This window comes from Entelurus aequoreus, linkage group LG13, assembly GCF_033978785.1.
Source record: "Entelurus aequoreus isolate RoL-2023_Sb linkage group LG13, RoL_Eaeq_v1.1, whole genome shotgun sequence".
Lineage (NCBI taxonomy): Eukaryota > Metazoa > Chordata > Actinopteri > Syngnathiformes > Syngnathidae > Entelurus > Entelurus aequoreus.
In genome coordinates, this window is record NC_084743.1 from 47,981,728 (window position 1) to 48,002,486 (window position 20,759).

General features: G+C 41.9%; 1 protein-coding gene across 1 annotated transcript in view; it reads right to left on the reverse strand.

Annotated features, from left to right (window-relative positions):
• alp3 (alkaline phosphatase 3) overlaps positions 1-20,759 on the reverse strand; it is a 45,983-nt gene that overhangs the window by 19,349 nt on the left and 5,875 nt on the right. Inside the window, exons 4-6 of the mRNA XM_062067938.1 lie at positions 16,385-16,559; positions 4,914-5,086; positions 4,703-4,843 (exon numbers count right to left, since the gene is read on the reverse strand). Of these exons, the coding sequence (XP_061923922.1) occupies positions 4,703-4,843; positions 4,914-5,086; positions 16,385-16,559 (489 nt within the window). The remainder of the gene's footprint in view (positions 1-4,702; positions 4,844-4,913; positions 5,087-16,384; positions 16,560-20,759) is intronic.

Below are 20,759 nucleotides of genomic sequence, written 5' to 3' on the forward strand. Positions count from 1 at the left end.
TGTACGTTCCCCGCAGCGGGGAACATAGAACCCTTTTTTTTTTAAAAAGGGTCCTTAGTTCCCCGGTAGAGGGGAACATAGGACCCGGGTAACATAGGGACGGGGAACATAGGGATGACCCGCTGCAGGCAGCTTGCTAGCTATGATGGCAGCAACGATGTCTGCCAGACAGGAGAGAGTGGTCAGTGACGATCGAATCGAGAAAATGACAAAATGGGTCAAAGACCAAAAAGTTATTAACTGACAGCAGTGACAAATGTCAGACTGTAAACTTTCTCGAAAGAAAAGGACAAAATGGGAAGATGCTGATAATAACAGCAAAATGGAAAATATAAGAATTTCCAAGTAATGCTCAACTCAAGTGTGTGTGTGTGTGTGTGTGCGCGCGTTAAACTTCTTGTTGAATGATTTCAAATTATCTCTGAGTCTGAACTGAGGGAAAGGAAACCAAATTTTGAGCAGTCTCTCACGAGTTCAAAATACCAAATGAGGAGATTCTAAAAGAACAGACCGGTTTATGAAAGACTTGATGGGGGAGGGGCACAGCTAAGAATACTTGAGTGAGATTCTGTGATCCAAATTCGAGATAGAGCTTTTTGATAATGATAATTTGTCAGAGTAAGGTTGTGTAATCAAAATTTGAGAATGAGCTTTGTCAATCAATCAAGAATATTTGCATTAAGTTCTGTGATCAAAATTCAGAAACAACCTTTAATAATTGATAAAGAATATGTGAGTGAGGTTGTGTGATCCATCCAATTTGAGAATTAGCTTTGATAATAATGATTGAGAGCCTCTGGCCCTCTGTGGATCATGGCCGCGGGGCCAATTTTGCCTGGCCCCTTGGGGCCTCTGTGGGTCGTGGCCGCGGGGCCAAGTTGGCCTGGCCCCTTGGGGCCTCTGACCCTCTATGGATCGGGGCCAAGTTGGCCTGACCCCTCGGGGCCTCTGGCCCTCTATGGATCATGGCCGCGGGGCCAAGTTGGCCTGACCCCTTAGGACCTCAGGCCCTCTGTGGGTCGCGGCCGCGGGGCCAAGTTGACCTGGCCCCTTGGGGCCTCTTACCCTCTATGGATCGTGGCCGCGGGGCCAAGTTGACCTGGCCCCTTGGGGCCTCTGGCCTTCTGTGGCTCGCGGCCGCGGGGCCAAGTTGGCCTGGCCCTTTGGGGCCTCTGGCCTTCTGTGGGTCGTGGCCGCGGGGCCAAGTTGGCCTGGCCCCTTGGGGCCTCTGACCGTCTATGGATCGTGGCCGCGGGGCCAAGTTGACCTGGCCCCCTGGGGCCTCTGACCCTCTATGGATCGTGGCCGCGGGGCCAAGTTGGCCTGGCCCCTTGGGGCCTCTGACCGTCTATGGATCATGGCCGCGGGGCCATGTTGGCCTGGCCCCTTGGGGCCTCTGGCCCTCTGTGGGTCGCGGCCGCGGGGCCAAGTTGACCTGGCCCCTTGGGGCCTCTTACCCTCTATGGATCATGGCCGCGGGGCCAAGTTGGCCTGGCCCCTTGGGGCTTAAGATTATTATTTTTGCAAAAGTAGTTTTGCTTGGGTCGCGGCCGCGGGGCCAAGTTGGCCTGGCCCCTTGGGGCCTCTGGCCCCCTGGGCCTGGGCCCGGTAGGCCCGGTCATTAATCCACCTATGCACACACACACACACACACACAAAAGACCAAAAAGTCACACAAGCTTTTTTTATCGCTTTACTTTACGGTTTATATGCACAACAATTTGTACATACTGTGAATATGTTTACAATTACAGTTTTAGTCCAAAAAAGGAGTAGGAAGAAGCAGAGCTTATTTAAATCCAACCCCTTCTCCATGTCGATCACTGATCTTTCATTCCCACTATGTCATTGACATGTTAATACTGACAATAATTAATGTGCTTACATTTTGTCTTTAAACGGTTTGTTTACTTTTTGTCTTTAAAAGTTGCCAGGATATATGTAAAAATAAAATAGACTGCTTGTGCACCGATAAAAAACTAAGAGAAAAATAAAAGATGGTAAAAAAATAAAGATAAGAAAATAAAAATGCCTTATCATTGCAAGTAAATAGGACATATAGTAATAGGGCTGCAGCTATTGATTATTTTAATAGTCGAGTAATCTATCGATTAGTTCAGGGGTGTCAAACGTACGGCCGGCAAGACGAGTTTGCTAAGTATAAAAATAAGCTGCAATTTTTTAATGAAAGAAACTGTTTTTCAAAATGTGTCCACTGGATGTCGCAATAGTAATTCAAGTGTAACCCACGTCACACATGACAGTGTTTAAGGATGACGTGTCAGCTGACTTTAAGCGCCCTCTGGATTGGCTGCCGCTACTATCAGTTGCTCCTGTTGTGACTGGCGACACACAATACCTTCATTAATTGTAAATTATCCACTCGACGGATAAAACAACGAAACAGTAAGATTCAAAGACTTAAGTCAATTTGACCATCATCTTTGTGGTTAGAGTTCCGTGTGGCGCTGGCAATTGGTTAACGGCATGATGTGCACTCTGAACTCCATTGTAAAAATTTGTGTTTCTACATTTGTTGTTTGTTCTATTTTATTTTATGCTTAAATCTACCATGATCACATTGGTTACTTTTGTAGTTATGTTCTCTTGAGTTCGGCTATGGTGTCATTTTGAGAATTGTTTTGTTTATATCATAATTGTATTATCTGAATGATGATAAATTAATGTGTGGTTGCAGTGGTGGATGCCACCAATGCGGCAGTTTGAGGAAACACGGTTGCTTTTCAAAACACGTCTTTAAAGGTGAACTGCCAACATGAGAATGCTGAACAGGAAGAGCTTAAGTTTAATGACTTTGTAAATACACTGAGACAAAGTTTAGGTTCATCGTGTTCTTCATGGTGTTTTTGAAATTTCACCAATTTTTTCCTCAGCATTTTCAACTAACTTGAAGTGTTTTGCCAAGAGGATTATTTGTAATCTTCACATGTGAATAATGCTGTATAATAGACTGTATATATATTATTCACATGTAAAAGATACCTAAGTGTTTATTGTTTATTGTGAGCGAACTGTGGTGCTGAATTTCCCCCAGGGATCAATAAAGTACTTTCTATTCTATTCTCTATTAAATTCTACATTTTAGTAAAACGAAACCATTTTGAAGTTGTTTTTATTTTTAAATTATTATGCCATGATTTTATCAGTCCGATAAGTAGATGTTCCTCCATGTGGCCCCTGAGTTAAAATGAGACCCTTGGATTAGTGTAATCAGATATTACACACATCATAGCCTCAACGCATATTTTAGGGAAAACAATTTGAATAAGTAAAAAATTTTTTGCCTGCCATAATCCCCTTTTTTTTTACTATGAATGCACATCATCAACATTGAAATATCACTTTTAACATGTGTGTATTAATTTATAAAATGTTTTAAGACTAAACGAAACTTTAGATCACAGCACCCCCACACACCGCTTTCACGTGCACTTTATTGCCGCGGCCATGCAGAAACTTTGTCTGCGTAGTTCCAGACACTCCATGGCGGACCTGGGCAAATTAAGGCCCGGGGGCCACATGCGGCCCGTTAAGCTTTTCAATCTGGCCCGCTGGACATTCCCAAATAATTTTTTTAGATCTTTAAGATGGAAACTGTAGCCGCCATTATGATGTGCAGTGATGTTTTCAAATTACCGTAAGTCTTGAACTATACAAAATATTTCAATGGTTGGAATCTGCACTTTTGCATGATATACTAGTTACTGTGCTCATTTAATTAGTTACTCTGTAATCTAATTAGTTACTATGGTAATCTAAGTCACAGCAGCTCAGACGAGGCACCAAGCAGTGTGGGTGGGGATCGTTTCCACAGAGTGTTTCCAGAGCAGCCAGCCTGAAATGCGGGTGTCAGGGACCGACGCGGAAGGAGATTTTTACAACAAAGTTCTAAAGCTTAGGGATATATCAGATGTACTGTATCAGATAGTAGGTGGGGGATTTTTACCCTTCGCATTCATATTTCGCTGTTTTTGTTGCCTTTCGCTTGGTTGTAAAATATACTGATCGAGATGGAGGGTGATGTTCATATGTTGTCAATATTCAGTGTTTTATCGTTCATAGTTAATATTGTAAATCCCACATTCTTTATTTTCATGTACATTCTGGGTGTCTCATTCAGTAAAAAAATTTAAAATTCCATTCCGTTTTTTAAGGCGGTCTGTCATAACATTTTTAGCATTCAATCAGACATTAATGTGAGGGTTTTTTTTGTATTAGTGTTCCTAAAAATAGACATACCGGCCCCCAGACACATTTTTTTTTCTCTAAATTTGGCCCCTCCAGTCAAAATAATTGCCCAGGCCTGCTCCATGGGGTCTGGATTTTATCATCTTTTATTAGTTATACTCATTGAATACGACAGAATATCAAAGGTTTGTTTTCTAATCGAATTAATCCTTGCAGCCATATACAGCAATATCATTTGTATTTGTACATTCAATCACTGTTTTGTTATTTAATGGGAAACAAAGGTGAGGATATTTTTTCTTTGCATAATAATAAGTACAATATAATGTTTGGGTGCTTTCCATGGTCAGGAAATTATACATTGGATAATATTAAGAGTGTAGGAAAGTGGACTATTCTTTTCGATTCAGAGGAGTCTGATTTGACTCTCAACCTCTCAACTCTGTTGAATCGTCGGACAATTTTTTATTTTATTTTTTTCAAATGTTTTTACCTTGCCAAGTTTCATGCTTTGCCATTCACTGATGAGGTCACGCTTGTCTTGTCTTTTACCCCTGGATAAGTAGTCTCTCGGGTATTCCGGGTCCTTGGTGCCCCTGGGGGTCATGTACTTTCTCCCACCCCCGATAATCACCTGGAAACGCGGACACTCCCTCAGCAAAATATGACATATCTCATATTGTAGGTCATCGATGTAATCTCACATCGATGTCGGTGTTGTTGAGCAGCTGAGAGGCGATGTCTGTGCAGCCGTCCCTCTTGGCAGCAGCAGGCATGTCGGCGTCACTGTACCACTTCCTGCTGGCACTGTGGGCGTAGCTGGTGGCTGGGGTGGCATGTTGCACCCGTGTGGTTGTCACGATGCCAACAGACTTGCCTACAAATATACAGTTCAATATGGTTGAGGTCAGAGCTTACACAGCATTAAAATGTGCACACAAACGCTTCCTGTTCATTGCAAAGTAAGCTTCTAAATCAGGGGTCTCAAACACGCGGCCCGCGGGTCAATTGCGGCCCGCGAGACGTTATTTTGCGGCCCCCACCATAATATGAAAGTTTAATGTTAGTGCGGCCCGCGAGTTTTAAATGAATGGCGTTTGTATGTGGCTCTTGACAATATCTAGGGCGTGCCGTGATGGCACTGCCTTTAATGTCCTCTAGAACCTGTTACCGCATCATCTTTCTCTCCATACAAACGGCGTGCCGGCCCAGACACATGTTGTATGAGTCTTCTGCAGGCACACACAAGTGATTGCAAGACATACTTGAGGAACAGCTATACATGTCACACTGAGGGTGTTCGTATGAACAACTTTAACACTGTTACAAATATGCGCCACACTGTGAACCCACACCAAACAAGAATGACAAACACAGTTCGGGAGAACATCCGCACCTAAACACAACATAAACACAACAGAACAAATACCCAGAATCTTTTGCAGCCATAACTCTTCCGGGCTACAAAAACACCCCCGCTACCTCCAACCCCGCCTCCTCCCAAGCCCGCCCACCTCAACCCCCCACCCCCATCTCCCGAATTCGGAGGTCTCAAGGTTGGCAAGTATGCATTGACGTCACTTGCGTGATGCAAGCAGAGAAACATTTTGCCGCTTTTCCACGACACCCAAACACGCTCTTCCTCCCTCCCTCCCTCGCTCGCCCGCCTGCACGCTCCCGCCCCCGTTCTAAACAGTCCGGGCGGGGAAGACGAGCGGTCCGGTAGCTTCCAAAGCACTCCGCCGAAGGACCGAGCGACAATACAAAAGTGTGGTGCACTGGACCCCAGCGCTAATACTCCGACAGAGAGTCGCTGGGCGAATCAGACTTGTAACACGTTGGTGATGTTAGCCCGTTCGGGGCTAATTGTGCTACCGTAACTGTAAACTCCACGGCGAGCCCCCCCCCCCCCTCGCCGTGGAGTTTATTATATCATATATAGTATATTACTATCCCCTGGAAGAAAGTTTTGCATAAGTACAAAAACGTTTTTTCATCATTGCAGTCGAGATATATTTATTTGTTTATTTTATAGAGACATTGCACTATATACATATATGTATATACATTGCACAGACCAGGTATAATAACAATTTTCATTGGTTTTCCCCGCAAAGGCAAAGTGACAGCAGGTTGAGATATATTTACTATGAACACTTACTCTTAGGATCCTAAAGGGAACCACTCATAAAAGTGTCATAAATTAGATCGAAGGTCACGGGCATTCAATGTTACGTGCCGTGATTTCTCCAGATTCTCTGAACCTTTTGATGATATTACAGACCATGGTGAAATCCCTAAATTCCTTGCAATAGCTGGTTGAGAAATGTTGTTCTTAAACTGTGCCACAATTTGCTCACGCATTTGTTCACAAAGTGGTGACACTGGCCCCATCCTTCAACTGTATTTAAAGATCTCAAATTTGGAGAAATTATCCCACTGAAAAAGAAAAACACAGAATTTTCCGTGGGATGCATGTTCAGCAGTGTATAACTGGAATGAGTGATACTAAAATAATAGCACCAGTCACTGCATGGAAATAGACATGTAATTGATCAAGTTTTTACGGAGACAATAATATATTTAACGTATAGAACAGAAATATTGCCTTGTCAATAATTTAAAACAATGTTCTTGTTTTTTGATCATATTTTGAACTACAGTAGTAACAAAATTATTAAATTACCATAACATTTCAAGTAGGGTTGTACAGTATACCGGTATTAGTATAGTACCGCGATACTAATGAATCGTATTCAGTACTATACCGCCTCTGAAAAGTACCGGTCACCCACGCCCTCGCTCCCCCGTCGTCGTCACATCGTGTCATTGCTGGTTTAGGAGCAGAGGAGCATGTTCGGCAGTGCACAATCACAGAGTACTTACAAGCAGACACAGCGTGTAGACAGAAAAGGGAGAATGGACGCATTTTGGCTTAAAAACTAATGATAAAGGTGAAGTTATAACACTGAAACTCCCTCAGGAAGAAGTGCTTTAAGACATGGCTAGCTAGCTAGCGGCTAACGTCCATCCGCCATCGGCAGTGTTTTAGCTACTTCTAAATCACTAATCCTCGCCTCCATGGCGACAAATAAAGTACGTTTCTTACAAGTATCATCCCTGCAGGATGAGGAATAGCTAAACATGCTTCACTACACACCGTAGCTCACCGGCGTCAAAATGTAAACAAACGCCATTGGTGGATCTACACCTAACATCCACTGTAATGATACCAAGTACAGTAGTGTATCTAGTCGATACTACTATGATTACGTCGATATTTTTTGGCATCACAACATCTTTCGTTTTTTTTAAATTTATATTATGTTTATAAACTCAGGAAATATGTCCCTGGACCAGTGTTGGGACTAACGCGTTACAAAGTCATCATCATCATCGGCGGTCACTTGTGGTCGAGTATGACTGTCCTCCTTCCTGGTCCTTGTGGGTCTTCAGGTGGGCGTAGAGGCCAATTCTGGACCCGATTATTCTGGGGCAATGTGGACAAGGTAATGTAGTGGTGCTGGGTTTGGGTTGGGCCTGCTTGGTGGATGCTCTCTCCTTTCTTAGTCTGCGCTTGTCTTGTGCAGCATGGCGGAGGTCGTCATTATATTGCGCGGCACCCTCACGGACAAGGTTTCTCCACATCGTCCTGTCTGTTGCCTTGACTTCCCAAGACTTAAGGTCTATGCGACACTTTGTCAGGTTTGCCTTGATGTTATCCTTAAATCTCTTCTTTTGACCTCCCGGGGCCCGTTTCCCTTCAACAAGCTGGGAATAAAGAACTTCTTTTGGGAGGCGAGAGTCAGGCATGCGGACTACATGGCCAGTCCATCTAAGTTGGTTTTGGGCAATCGTGGCAGTGATGGTGGGCAAGCCAGCCTCCTCCAGGACGCTGGTGTTGGTGCGTCGGTCCTCCCAGCTGATCCTGAGGATTTTTCTGAGACATCTATGATGGTAGGTCTCGAGTGCCTTTAATTGCCTGCTGTAGGTGGTCCAGGCTTCTGACCCATACAGAAGGGTGGGGAGCACGACTGCTTTGTAGACCAGGATTTTGGTCTTTGCTTGGAGGTCACGGTTCTCGAAGACTCGCTTCCTCAGCCTTGAGAAGGCCCCACTGGCACACCTGAGGCGGTGGTGAATTTCATCGTCAATGACAGCTTTAGATGACAGGAGGCTCCCGAGATATTGGAAGTGGTCCACATTTTCCAGTCGGATTTTGTCAATTGAGAGGTTTGGGGGCAGGACAGGCGCACTACTGTTTGGTGGTGATTGGTGGAGAATTTGGGTTTTCTTTATATTGATGGCAAGACCAAGCTGTTTGTATGCCTTCGCAAAAGCAGACAGAGTGCACTGTAGGTCCTCTTCTGAGAGGGCTACGAGGGCATTATCGTCTGCATACTGCAGCTCCATGATGGATATGGTGGTGGTTTGACCTTTAGCCCTGAAACGGTTGATGTTGAGGAGTTTACCGTCGGTTCTGTACATTATTTTGACTCCCTGGGGCAGATGTATGTTTGTGAGATGGAGGATAGCAGCAACAAAGATGGAAAATAGTGTTGGAGCGATGACACATCCCTGTTTTACACCTGTGTCTACCCTAAAGGGTTCCGTTTCATCTCCACTGCCACTGAGCATTGTGGCTGACATGTTATCATGCAGTAGTCTCAGTACCCGGATGTATTTGTCTGGGCAGCCAATCTTGGACAGAACCAGCCAAATGGCCTGACGGTTAACCCAGTCGAAGGCTTTGGTGAGGTCTATGAAGGCCATGTATGATTGGTTTTGTTCCCGGCATTTTTCTTGCAGTTGTCGTGCGATGAAAATCATGTCTGTGGTGCCTCTGCTTGGGCGAGACTCAGGAAGCACGCTTTCTGACAGGGGGGTGAGTCTGTTGGCCAAAACCAGAGTGAGGGCTTTCCCTATGGTGGACAGGAGAGAGATGCCACGGTGATTCCCACAGTCTGCCGTGTCTCCTTTCTTAATTATGGAGACAATTAGGGCATCTCTGAGCTGTGCAGGGATTTCCTCTTCTTCCCATATTTTGAGAAGCAGGGCATGGATGTGCTTGGTAAGATCGGGTCCGCCTTTCTTCAGGACCTCTGCTGGAATGCCGTCGGGCCCAGCAGCCTTGTTGTTCCTCATCTTTCCAATGGCATCCTGCAGCTCATCCAAGGTAGGTGGTTCTCCCATGCTTTCGTCTGTGGGTTGTTGTGGGAGTTGGTCAAGAGCCTCCATCTCAGGTATAGTGTCCCTGTTTAAGAGGTCCTCATAGTGTTCTTTCCACCTGTTTGAAATTGCGTCCTTGTCCCTCAGCAGCAGCAGACCATCCTTTGAGCGAAGGGGGGTTAGGCAGCGGTGGCTGGGACCATACACCACTCTTGTGGCATCGAAGAAGCCTCTCGTGTCTCCAGAGTCAGCAAGCTGTTCGATCTCCAGAGCCTTCTTTGTCCACCACTGGTTCTTCAGTTTCCTAACCTGTGTTTGGACAGCTGCCTTCGCTTTAGCGTGGGCTACTCTTTTCACTTTGCAGTGGATGTCGTTTTGCCAAGTGATGAAAGCTTGCCGCTTGTTGTCAATTAGTTGCTGGATCTCAGTGTCGTTCTCATCAAACCAGTCTTGATGTCTCCGCTTTTTGAGACCTCTGCTGCCGGCTGTAACTAGTAATCTAACGCATTATTTTTTATATTCAGTAACTCAGTTACCGTTACTACATGATGCGTTACTGCGTTATTTTACGTTATTTTTTATGTAGTATTGGCTAGCAACAGAGGATCTGAGTGTGTTCTATTGCAGCGCTGCAGTGACGTGCTTCTGATTCTTCCTCTGCGCTCTGTGTGTGTGTGTCTGGGTGTGGGTGGGAAGGGAAGGGGAGGGGAGGGGAGGGGAGGGGGGTGCGCAATACAACGTAAACCGTTGGCCAATATGGTATAGTGTTCTGTGGTTACTTTTTGGTTGGCCAAGCGGACGTGCCGACAGGCTGTCCTCACTCAGGTCCGCACGGACCTGGAGGGGGCGTGCCCTAAGTCCGGCTGGAAATCGGGAGAAATTGGGGAGAATGGTTGTCCCAGGGAGAGGCACTGAAATTCGGGAGGGTTGGCAAGTATGAGATATTCTCACTTCTTTTCTTTTGTCGAGCACAAAGAAAATAACATTTTAGTTAAATGTAAGTTGTGTCTTGGATCAAAGATCCCGTCTACTGCCCAAAACAACAATTCAAATCTGCCTGGTTAGGCTTTGTGTATGTCACGGGTGCCTTCCTTAGGTGAAGCCAGGTTTACAGCTATATTGATTGATTGATTGATTGATTGAAACTTTTATTAGTAGATTGCACAGTACAGTACATATTCCGTACAATTGACCACTAAATGGTAACACCCGAATAAGTTTTTCAACTTGTTTAAGTCGGGGTCCACTTAAATTGATTCATGATACAGATATATACTATCAAATATATACTAACATCATAATACAGTCATCACACAAGATAATCATCAGAGTATATACATTGAATTATTTACATTATTTACAATCCGGGGTATGGGATATGGATGGGGGGGGGGGGGGGGGGTAGGTTTGGTTGGTATCAACACTTCAGTCATCAACAATTGCACCATCAGAGAAATGGACATTGGAACAGTGTAGGACTGACTTGGTAGGATATGTACAGCAAGTAGTGGACACAGAAAGAGAGATCAGAAAGTATAAGAAAAAGTGTCTACATTTGATTATTTACAATCCGAAGAGGTATTATGTGGAAGGGAGGGTGTTAGTTTAGGGTTGTAGTTGCCTGGAGGTGTTCTTTTAGTGCGGTTTTGAAGGAGGATAGAGATGCCCTTTATTTTACACCTGTTGGGAGTGCATTCCATATTGATGTGGCATAGAAAGAGAATGAGTTAAGACCTTTGTTAGTTCGGAATCTGGGTTTAACGTGGTTAGTGTTAGTGTTATTATGCAGTTTGTTACTTATGTATGTTATGTTGCAGCTATTTAAAATAGTTTTGTCAATTTGTTCTGGCCTGAAATAAATTGGCCCTTTGAAACATATCTTTGTCTTTGTGTGTTGTATGTAGACCACATTGCTTAGCAGAGTTCAGTGATGCAAATGCATGTCAAGTTGATCAACACATTGTATTATTTTCCAGAGCAATAACAGTATTGAAATGAAGGCTAAAAGGGCATTAATGGGAGCTTTAAAAAAAAAGTAGAAGAAGTAACTATATAGTTACTTTTCACAGTAACGCATTACTTTTTGGTGTAAGTAACTGAGTTAGTAACTGAGTTACTTTTGAAATAAAGTAACTTGTAACTATAACTAGTTACTGGTTTTCAGTAACTAACCCAACACTGCCCTGGACACATGAGGACCTTAAATATGACCAATTTATGATCCTGTAACTACTTGGTATCGGATTGATACCCAAATTTGAGGTATCATCCAAAACAAATGTAAAGTATCAAACAGAAGAATAAGTGTGTCATGATCCGTGGCCCGGATCATGTTTTTGTTATATTCTGTTAGTTTTGGACTCCCTTAGTTCCTGTTTTTGTGCACCCTTGTTTGTTTTTAGTTACCGTGGGTGCTTATTGTTTCCACCTGTCTCTGATTGGCGCTCGGGACGCTCACCTTTTTTCCGAGCACTAATCAGAGAGACTATTTAAGCCTGCCTTTGCCGGTCAGTCGGCCTGGCTTCATTGTTTGCTTTTGCTACAGTTACGTGAGTATTCCTTGCCTATGCTAAGTGTTAGCCTTAGCTTCGAGTGCGATCGGCACATTTTTCCTCTGGCTTGTTTTCAGTTTTTGGTACTTGTTTGACTTTCGACAAATAAACCATGTTCCTACCTGCACGTCCTGTCCGGAGCGTTCCGTCTGTATCCCGGGGGAATGAACCCCGCAGTAAACTGCCACCCCCTCCACCCCACGTGACGAAGTGATTATTACATATTAACATAAGTGTAGATAGAACATGTTAAAAGAGAAAGTAAGCAGATATTGACAGTAAATGAACAAGTAGATTAATAATTCATTTTTTAACACTTGTCCTTAATAATTTTGACAAATTAATAGAATGGAAAATTAAACAATATGTTACTGCATATGTCAGCAAACTAAATTAGGAGCCTTTGTTTGCTTACTTATTACTAAAAGACAAGTTGTCTTGTATGTTCACTATTTTATTTAAGGACAAACTTGCAATAAGAAACATGTTTAATGTACCCTAAGATTTTTTGTTATAATAAAGCCAATAATGCAATTTTTTGTGGTCCCCTTTATTAAGAAAAGTACCGAAAAGTATCAAAATAATTTTGGTACCGGTACCAAAATATTGGTATCGGGACAACACTAATTTCAAGTAAAAAGTACATGTCTGGTATCGACCATCAGTATCGGCCACCATTGGATTCGGAAGTTAACATCAGCCTTGTTAACATCTCTGACTGCTATGTGGTCAGTATAGGAAAATAAAAGTGAAGTTGTTATGTTTTGCTCTTTGTGTCAACGGCATGACCGAGAGGTGCTCAATAATAGTAGCACAACATACAGAAATGCACATTAGCTAAATCTGCAAAGGTGCTACGAAAAAAGGTAGGAAGGCAGCAAAATGTCATGGAGCTCTGAAGTGCAAATACAAAAAACTACAAGGTGAGTTACAATTCTAATCCAAAAAACTCACGTTCTCGGAGTAGCACCAACAGCGTACGCAACAAAGATGCAATGATGCGGCAAATAGCTGAGGCTTCCAAGCTGCATTAGATAACCCTAATTGCCAGTAAGTCCCAGCTGTGCACCAAGCACTCACCGCCTTGAGTAAAGGCGCCGCCTACGGTGCACAGCAAGAACAGGGCAAACCAAAAAAAATACAACACAGAAACTATAATAAGTTCCCGTCAAGTGGAAAAACATTTTTAGACAGAGAGAAATCTCAACACAGATACACAAATCGCGACCCAGACAGTATATTTTTTTACAAAGACACAAATCCAAGCACAGACACAAATCCGAACACAGAGATTATTTTTTTTACACAGAAAAATATCATCACAGACACAAATCAAGACACCTTTTTTTTTTTACGCAGACACAAATCTACACACAGACACAAAAATCGCAACACAGACAGATTTTTTTTTTTGGGACGCACAGAGAAATCTTAACACAGACACACAAATTGCGACACAGACTGATTTTTTTTTTTTTTTTACAAAGACACAAATCTGAGCACAGACCACAGAGAGAGATTTTTTTTTTCACACAGAAAAATCTAATCACAGACACAAATCAAGACACCTTTTTTTTTTACACAAACACAAATCTACACAGAGACACAAATCGCAACACAGACAGACAGATTTTTTTTTTTTACGTACGGAGAAATCTCAACACAGACACACAAATTGCGACACAGACCTATTTTTTTTTTTTTTTTTTTTACAAAGACACAAATCTGAGCGCAGGCACACAAATTGGACAGCAGACAGAGATTTTTTTTTTTACACGGAAAAATCTCAACACAGACAAACCACAACACAGATTTTTTTTTTTTTACACTGACAAAAATCTAAGCACAGACACACAAATCGCGACAGATTTTTTTTTTTACAAAGACACAAATCTAAGCACAGACACACAAATCCAACCACAAACAGAGATATTTTTCTTTATACACAAAAATCTAATCACAGACACAAATCAAGACACCTTTTTTTTACATAGACACAAATCTACACAGAGACACACAAATCGCAACACAGACAGACAGATTTTTATTTTTTTTTACGCACAGAGAAATCTCAACACAGACAAACAAATTGCGACACAGACCTATTTTTTAAATTTATTTTTTACAAAGACACAAATCCAAGCACAGACACACATATCGGACCACAGACGGAGATTTTTTTTTTTTGCACACAGAAAAATCTCAACACAAACAAACAAATCACGACACAGATTTGGGTTTTTTACACAGACACAAATCTAAACACAGGCACACAAGTCTCAACACAGACAGACAGATTGCATTGCTTTTTTTACACACAGAAAAATACCAACACAGACGCACAAATTGCGACAAAGAAAGACAGATATTATTTTTATAAATTGGAACATGCACACCCGGATCTGATTACACACACACAGATTGAATTACACATTTACAAATTGTTTTGCTGCAATGATACATCCATAGCTTGCAGCCCTTGATGGAAAAAGTTATATATAAAACGAGAAAAAACATTTTTAAAATGTATGCACAAATGGAGAAAATCATGTCCAAGGGGCGTCGACATAAACATCATCCACTTTGTGTCGTGAACCAGTCAAAGTACAAAACCCAAAACCAGTGAAGTTGGCGCATTGTGTAATTCATAAATAAAAACAGAATACAATGATTTGCAAATCCTTTTTAACTAATATTCAATTGAATAAACTGCAAAGACAAGATATTTAATGTTCGAACTGAGAAACAACATTTTGTTGTGCAAATAATCATTAACTTAGAATTTAATGGCAGCAACACATTGCAAAAAAGTTGGCACAGGGCATTTTTACCACTGTGTTACATGGCCTTTCCTTTTAACAACACTCAGTAAACTTTGGGAATTGAGGAGACCAATTTTTGAAGCTTTTCAGGTGGAATTCTTTCCCATTCTTGCTTGATGTACAGCTTAAGTTGTTCAACAGTCTCCGTATCCTATTTTAGGCTTCATATTGCACCACACATTTTCAATGGGAGACAGGTCTGGACTACAGGCAGGCCAGTCTAGTACCCGCACTCTTTTACTATGAAGCCACGCTGTTGCACCACGTGGCTTGGCATTGTCTTGCTGAAATAAGCAGGGGCGTCTATGATAACGTTGCTTGGATGGCAACATATGTTGCTCCAAAACCTGTATGTACCTTTCAGCATTAATGGTGCCTTCACAGATGTGTAAGTTACCCATGTCTTGGGCACTAATACACCCCCATACCATCACAGATGCTGGCTTTTCAATTTTGTGCCTAGAACAATTCGGATGGTTCTTTTCCTCTTTGGTCCGGAGGACACGACTTCCACAGCTTCCAAAAACCATTGGAAATGTGGACTCGTCAGACCACAGAACACTTTTCCACTTTGCATCAGTCTATGTTAGATGAGCTTGGGCGCAGCGAAGCGAGCAGCGTTTCTGGGTGTTGTTGATAAATGGTTTTCGCTTTGCTTAGTAGAGTTTTACTTGCACTTACAGATGTAGCGACCAACTGCAGTTACTGACAGTGGTTTTCTGAAATGTTCCTGAGCCCATGTGGTGATATCCTTTACACACTGATGTCGCTTTTTGATGTAGCACCGCCTGAGGGATCCAAGGTCCGTAATATCATCGCTTACGTGCAGTGATGTCTCCAGATTTTCTGAATCTTTTGATGATATTACGGACCATAGATGGTGAAATCCCTAAATTCCTTGCAATAGCTCATTGAGAAATGTTGTTCTTAAACTGTTCGACAATTTGCTCAGGCATTTGTTCACAAAGTGGTGACCCTCGCCCCATCCTTGTTTGTGAATGACTGAGCATTTCATGGAAGCTGCTTTTATACCCCATCATGGCACCCACCTGTTCCCAATTAGCTTGTTCACCTGTGGGATGTTCCAAATAAGTGTTTGATGAGCATTCCTCAACTTTATCAGTATTTATTGCCACTTGTGCCAGCTTTTTTGAAACATGTTGCAGGCATCAAAATAACAGCGTTATCCAGTTTGAACGTTGAGTATCTTGTCTTTGCAGTCTGTTCAATTGAATATAGGATGAAAAGGATTTGCAAATCATTGTATTTATTTACGATTTACACAACGTGCCAATTTCACTGGTTTTGGGGTTTGTATGATTACGATTATTTTCTGGTCAAAAACAAGGAAAGATAATATTTGAACACGTTAAAACTTGTTGTCATGGGCCTTGACCCCCTTGGTCCAGAGGTCAGTGTGTGTGTGTGTGTGTGTGTGTGTGTGTGTGTGTGTGTGTGTGTGTGTGTGTGTGTGTGTGTGTGTGTGGGTCATAAGATATTTATGGCTGCTGATAACATGATAACATGATAAGACTCAGGGTGCTTCTTCAGTATGAGTACAGTAACCCGCGCCTACTTTTTAATATACTGTACACATCTCGTGGTTGTTACAGCATCTTAAAGTTTTCTCACCGGCATCCTTGGCCCACTTCAGGATGGATGTGACTTCATTTCCCATCTGGCTCCTGCAGACGCCATTTCGAGCTGCTGCACTGACACCAATGGTGTTCAGGTTGGTTTTGACTCCACACAGATAAGCAGTGGCTGTGGCGGCGCTATCTGCAATCTGGAAGTCCACACTGTAAGTCTGCACAAAGCACAATAAAGCAGCATTAATGCTATTTACTGACAGTCCACAGGTTTGGCCTTGACTCTCCAGAGTGGAACCTTTTCTGCATGAAAAATATGTCCCAGAAGGAAAACATAACCTGGTGGTTGAACAGGTAAGGCGAGCATCTAATGACAAACATGAAACAGACCTACAACACTCAATTAATTCCAGCAACACCATAAACTACCTTCAGGCGATAGTATCACAGTATTTAGTGTAGTTTTACTTTATTGTGTTTTTTTAGTCATAAGTGTAAAATTATGTATTGTAATATTTTAGATTTTTTTTTTAAATAATTGCTTATATTGTACTTCATTGACTCAGAAGGTAACTTAAAGGTAGTTTAAAAATGTCTCGATAAAACTTTTTTATTTCCAATACGATAACGACATTGGAGTCTTCACTATTGGCTGATACAGATATTGATATGATATGATATCAGCACGAGTCATACATACTTTTATTATTTTGTAGTGTGGCATGTTGGAAAAAGCATCATCCAGTAAAATTGCTCAAGCAGAGAACAATCAAAGGTATGCAAAATACTAACCTATGTATTATCTATCACCTGGACTGGACTAATGCTGTCTTCAAATTGAAGTGGAGTGGTAATTGCTTTTGGTGACACCTAGTGGTCACAATAATTCATTCATTTAAGCTCATGGCATAGCAGGTTGAATGATGCGGACACATTTGTTACTGGATACTACTGCCTTGGACACATTGTATCTGTAAGTAATATGCAATTAATGATTGTACAAACCCCAAAACCAGTGAAGTTGTGTTGTAAATAAGCTCTACTTCTTCCTACTCCTTTTCGAACATGTTGAAAAGAGAAACTGGAAATTGTGATGTATCATGTTGTATGCTTGCATGTTCGAAATAAACTCAAACTCAAACTCAAACTCAAACTCCTATGCAAAGCGAAAGACATTTATCAACAACACCCAGAAATGCCGCCGGCTTCGCTGGGCCCGAGCTCATCTAAGATGGACTGATGCAAAGTGGAAAAGTATTCTGTGGTCTGACGAGTCCACATTTCAAATTGTTTTTGGAAACTGTGGACGTTGTGTCCTCCGGACCAAAGAGGAAAACAACCATCCGGATTGTTATAGGCGCAAAGTTGAAAAGCCAGCATGTGTGATGGTATGGGGGTGTATTAGTGCCCAAGACATGGGTAACTTACACATCTGTGAAGGCACCATTAATGCTGAAAGGTACATACAGGTTTTGGAGCAACATATGTTGCCATCCAAGCAACGTTATCATGGACGCCCCTGCTTATTTCAGCAAGACAATGCCAAGCCACGTGTTACAACAGCGAGGCATCATAGTAAAAGAGTACGGGTACTAGACTGGCCTGCCTGTAGTCCAGACCTGTCTCCCATTGAAAATGTGTTGCGCAATATGAAGCCTAAATTACCACAAGAGAGACCCCGGACTGTTGAACAACTTAAGCTGTACATCAAGCAAGAATGGGAAATAATTCCACCTGAAAAGCTTCAAAAATTGGTGTCCTCAGTTCCCAAACTTTTACTGAGTGTTGTTAAAAGGAAAGGCCATGTAACACAGTGGTAAAAATGCCCCCGTGCCAACTTTTTTGCAATATGTTGCTGCCATTAAATTATTTTAATGATTAATGATTGTTTGCAAAAAAAAATGTGTTTCTCAGTTCGAACATGAACTATCTTGTCTTTGCAGTCTATTCAATTGAATATAAGTTGAGAAGGATTTGCAAATCATTGTATTCTGTTTATATTTACAAATTACACAACGTTCCAACTTCACTGGTTTTGGGTTTTGTATATGTTTATTATTATATTATTATGACAAATGTTGTGTTTTAACTGCAGTACTGTTCAATTAAGAGCACTTATTACGTATGTCTTGCTTGTGTGTTAATGTGTGCTTAGCTGTTGTGTAGCTGATAGCTCCAGTAGCCTATAGCCTACCATGTTTACGTTTTGTAAATTACTTTACTAAAATACAAGAAAACACCAAACTTCTTTGTACTTAAATCAGCGATTTTAGATAAAAGCCAACATAATTCACTAATTGTATTTTTTTTGGGCTGATATCAGAACGATATCTAATATCAACATTGTATCGGGACACCCCTATTGAAAATAACTGATTTGTTGAATATACCAAGATGTAGGTTAGATCAGTGGTTCTTAAACTTTTTTCACAAAGTACCACCATAATGACAAAGATTAAACTACAGTAGCGTAGTAGGCCTAAATATTTATTTTTTTAAAAAGCAGAGGTTTTATTTAACAAGTATATTTAATATTTTTGGCTATTGTAACATTACACAATTTGAACAGTGACACTGTGTTTGAATCTTTAATTAAGTGATTATTTGTCGAACCCGTGATAGGCGTAGCACAGTTTGAGGATCAATGGGTTAGAGCAGTGTTTTTCAACCTTTTTTGAGCCAAGGCACATTTTTTGCGTTGAAAAAATGCGGAGGCACACCACCAGCAGAAATCATTAAAAAACTAAACTCAGCTGACAGTAAAAAGTCGTTGTCGCAAGTGTTGGATATGAATTCAAACCATAACCAAGCATGCATCACTATAGCTCTTGTCTCAAAGTAGGTGTACTGTCACCAACTGTCACATCACCCCCTGACTTATTTGGAGTTTATTGCTGTTTTCCTGTGTGTAGTGTTTTAGTTCTTGTCTTGCGCTCCTATTGTGGTGGCTTTTTCTCTTTTTTTGTTATTTTCCTGTAGCAGTTTCATGTCTTCCTTTGAGCGATATTTCCCGCATCTACTTTGTTTTAGCAGTCAAGAATATTTCAGTTGTTTTTATCCTTCTCTGTGGGAACATTGTTGATTGTCATGTCATGTTCGGATGTACTTTGTGGACGCCGTCTTTGCTCCACAGTAAGTCTTTGCTGTCGTCCAGCATTCTGTTTTTGTTTACTTTGTAGCCAGTTCAGTTTTAGTTTAGTTATGCACAGCCTTCCCTAGGCTTCAATGCCTTTTCTTAGGGGCACTCACCTTTTGTTTATTTTTGGTTTAAGCATTAAACACCTTTTTACCTGCACGCTGCCTCCCGCTGTTTCCGACATCTACAAAGCAATTAGCTACCGGCTGCCACCTACTGATATGGTAGAGTATTACACGGTTACTCTGCCGAGCTCTAGACAGCACCGACACTCAACAACAACACATCATTTGCAGATTATAATTACCGCTTTGCAAAAAATATTTTTAACCCAAACAGGTGAAATGAGATCATCTCCCACGGCACACCAGACTGTATCTCACGGCACACTAGTGTGCCGCGGCACAGTGGTTGAAAAACACTGGGTTAGAGAACACAACTAAGGCTGACAGGCCAGAAAGTTAGGGATTCAATCAACTATTTTGTTTTCTTTTGACAGCGCAGTCATTAGTTCCTGCCTCAACAAAACCTGACAATCACCAAAATATTATTTCTGGTATTGTCAATAAAAAATGAGGCACTTTTCCCCTGATATGAGTGCATGCACTGCACTAAAATGGTGTGCGTTGTCAGGCAGCAGATGTACAGCCTCGAGCTTGATCACATTCATATTCAATCGAGGCTTGAGGATAGAGGATGCCATATGCTGTACTGATTGCAAAACCCAGGCCTCCATTTATTGTCATGTAGAGCTGGAGCCTATTACAGACGATTTGGGTCTTAGAGTCTTACACCCTGGACTGGTCACCAGTCAATCCCAGGACACGTACAGCACAAATAACCATCACACTCACCATTTGGGGATGGAGTGAATGAAATTAACATTGCGTGTATGCAGGGCCGGCCCGTGGCATAAACACTCTGTGTGGTTTTTTAGGGCCACAACCACTAGGGGGTGCCACGCGATCATAGCCTTGGCTTTTAGAAATGAGTTGAAGATTTCATATATCATTCTGGTACAAAACAGTGTTGCATAGCTGATGTTGGGCCACCCCAAAATATCTCTTTCTAAGATGAGGTTTGTTTGGGCTGCTGTGGTACTAAGTTGTAATACACTTTTCCACCATGTGTGGCAGTAATGACGATCTCAAACCAGAGCCGAAGAAGTCTGGAGCTCAATTTTCTTAAGCGAAAAAATTATGACTAAAGTGGTGAAGCTACTATTGACAGTTTAGTTAGGAAATATCATCATTATTAATTTAGTTTATTCCTTTTAGCACAA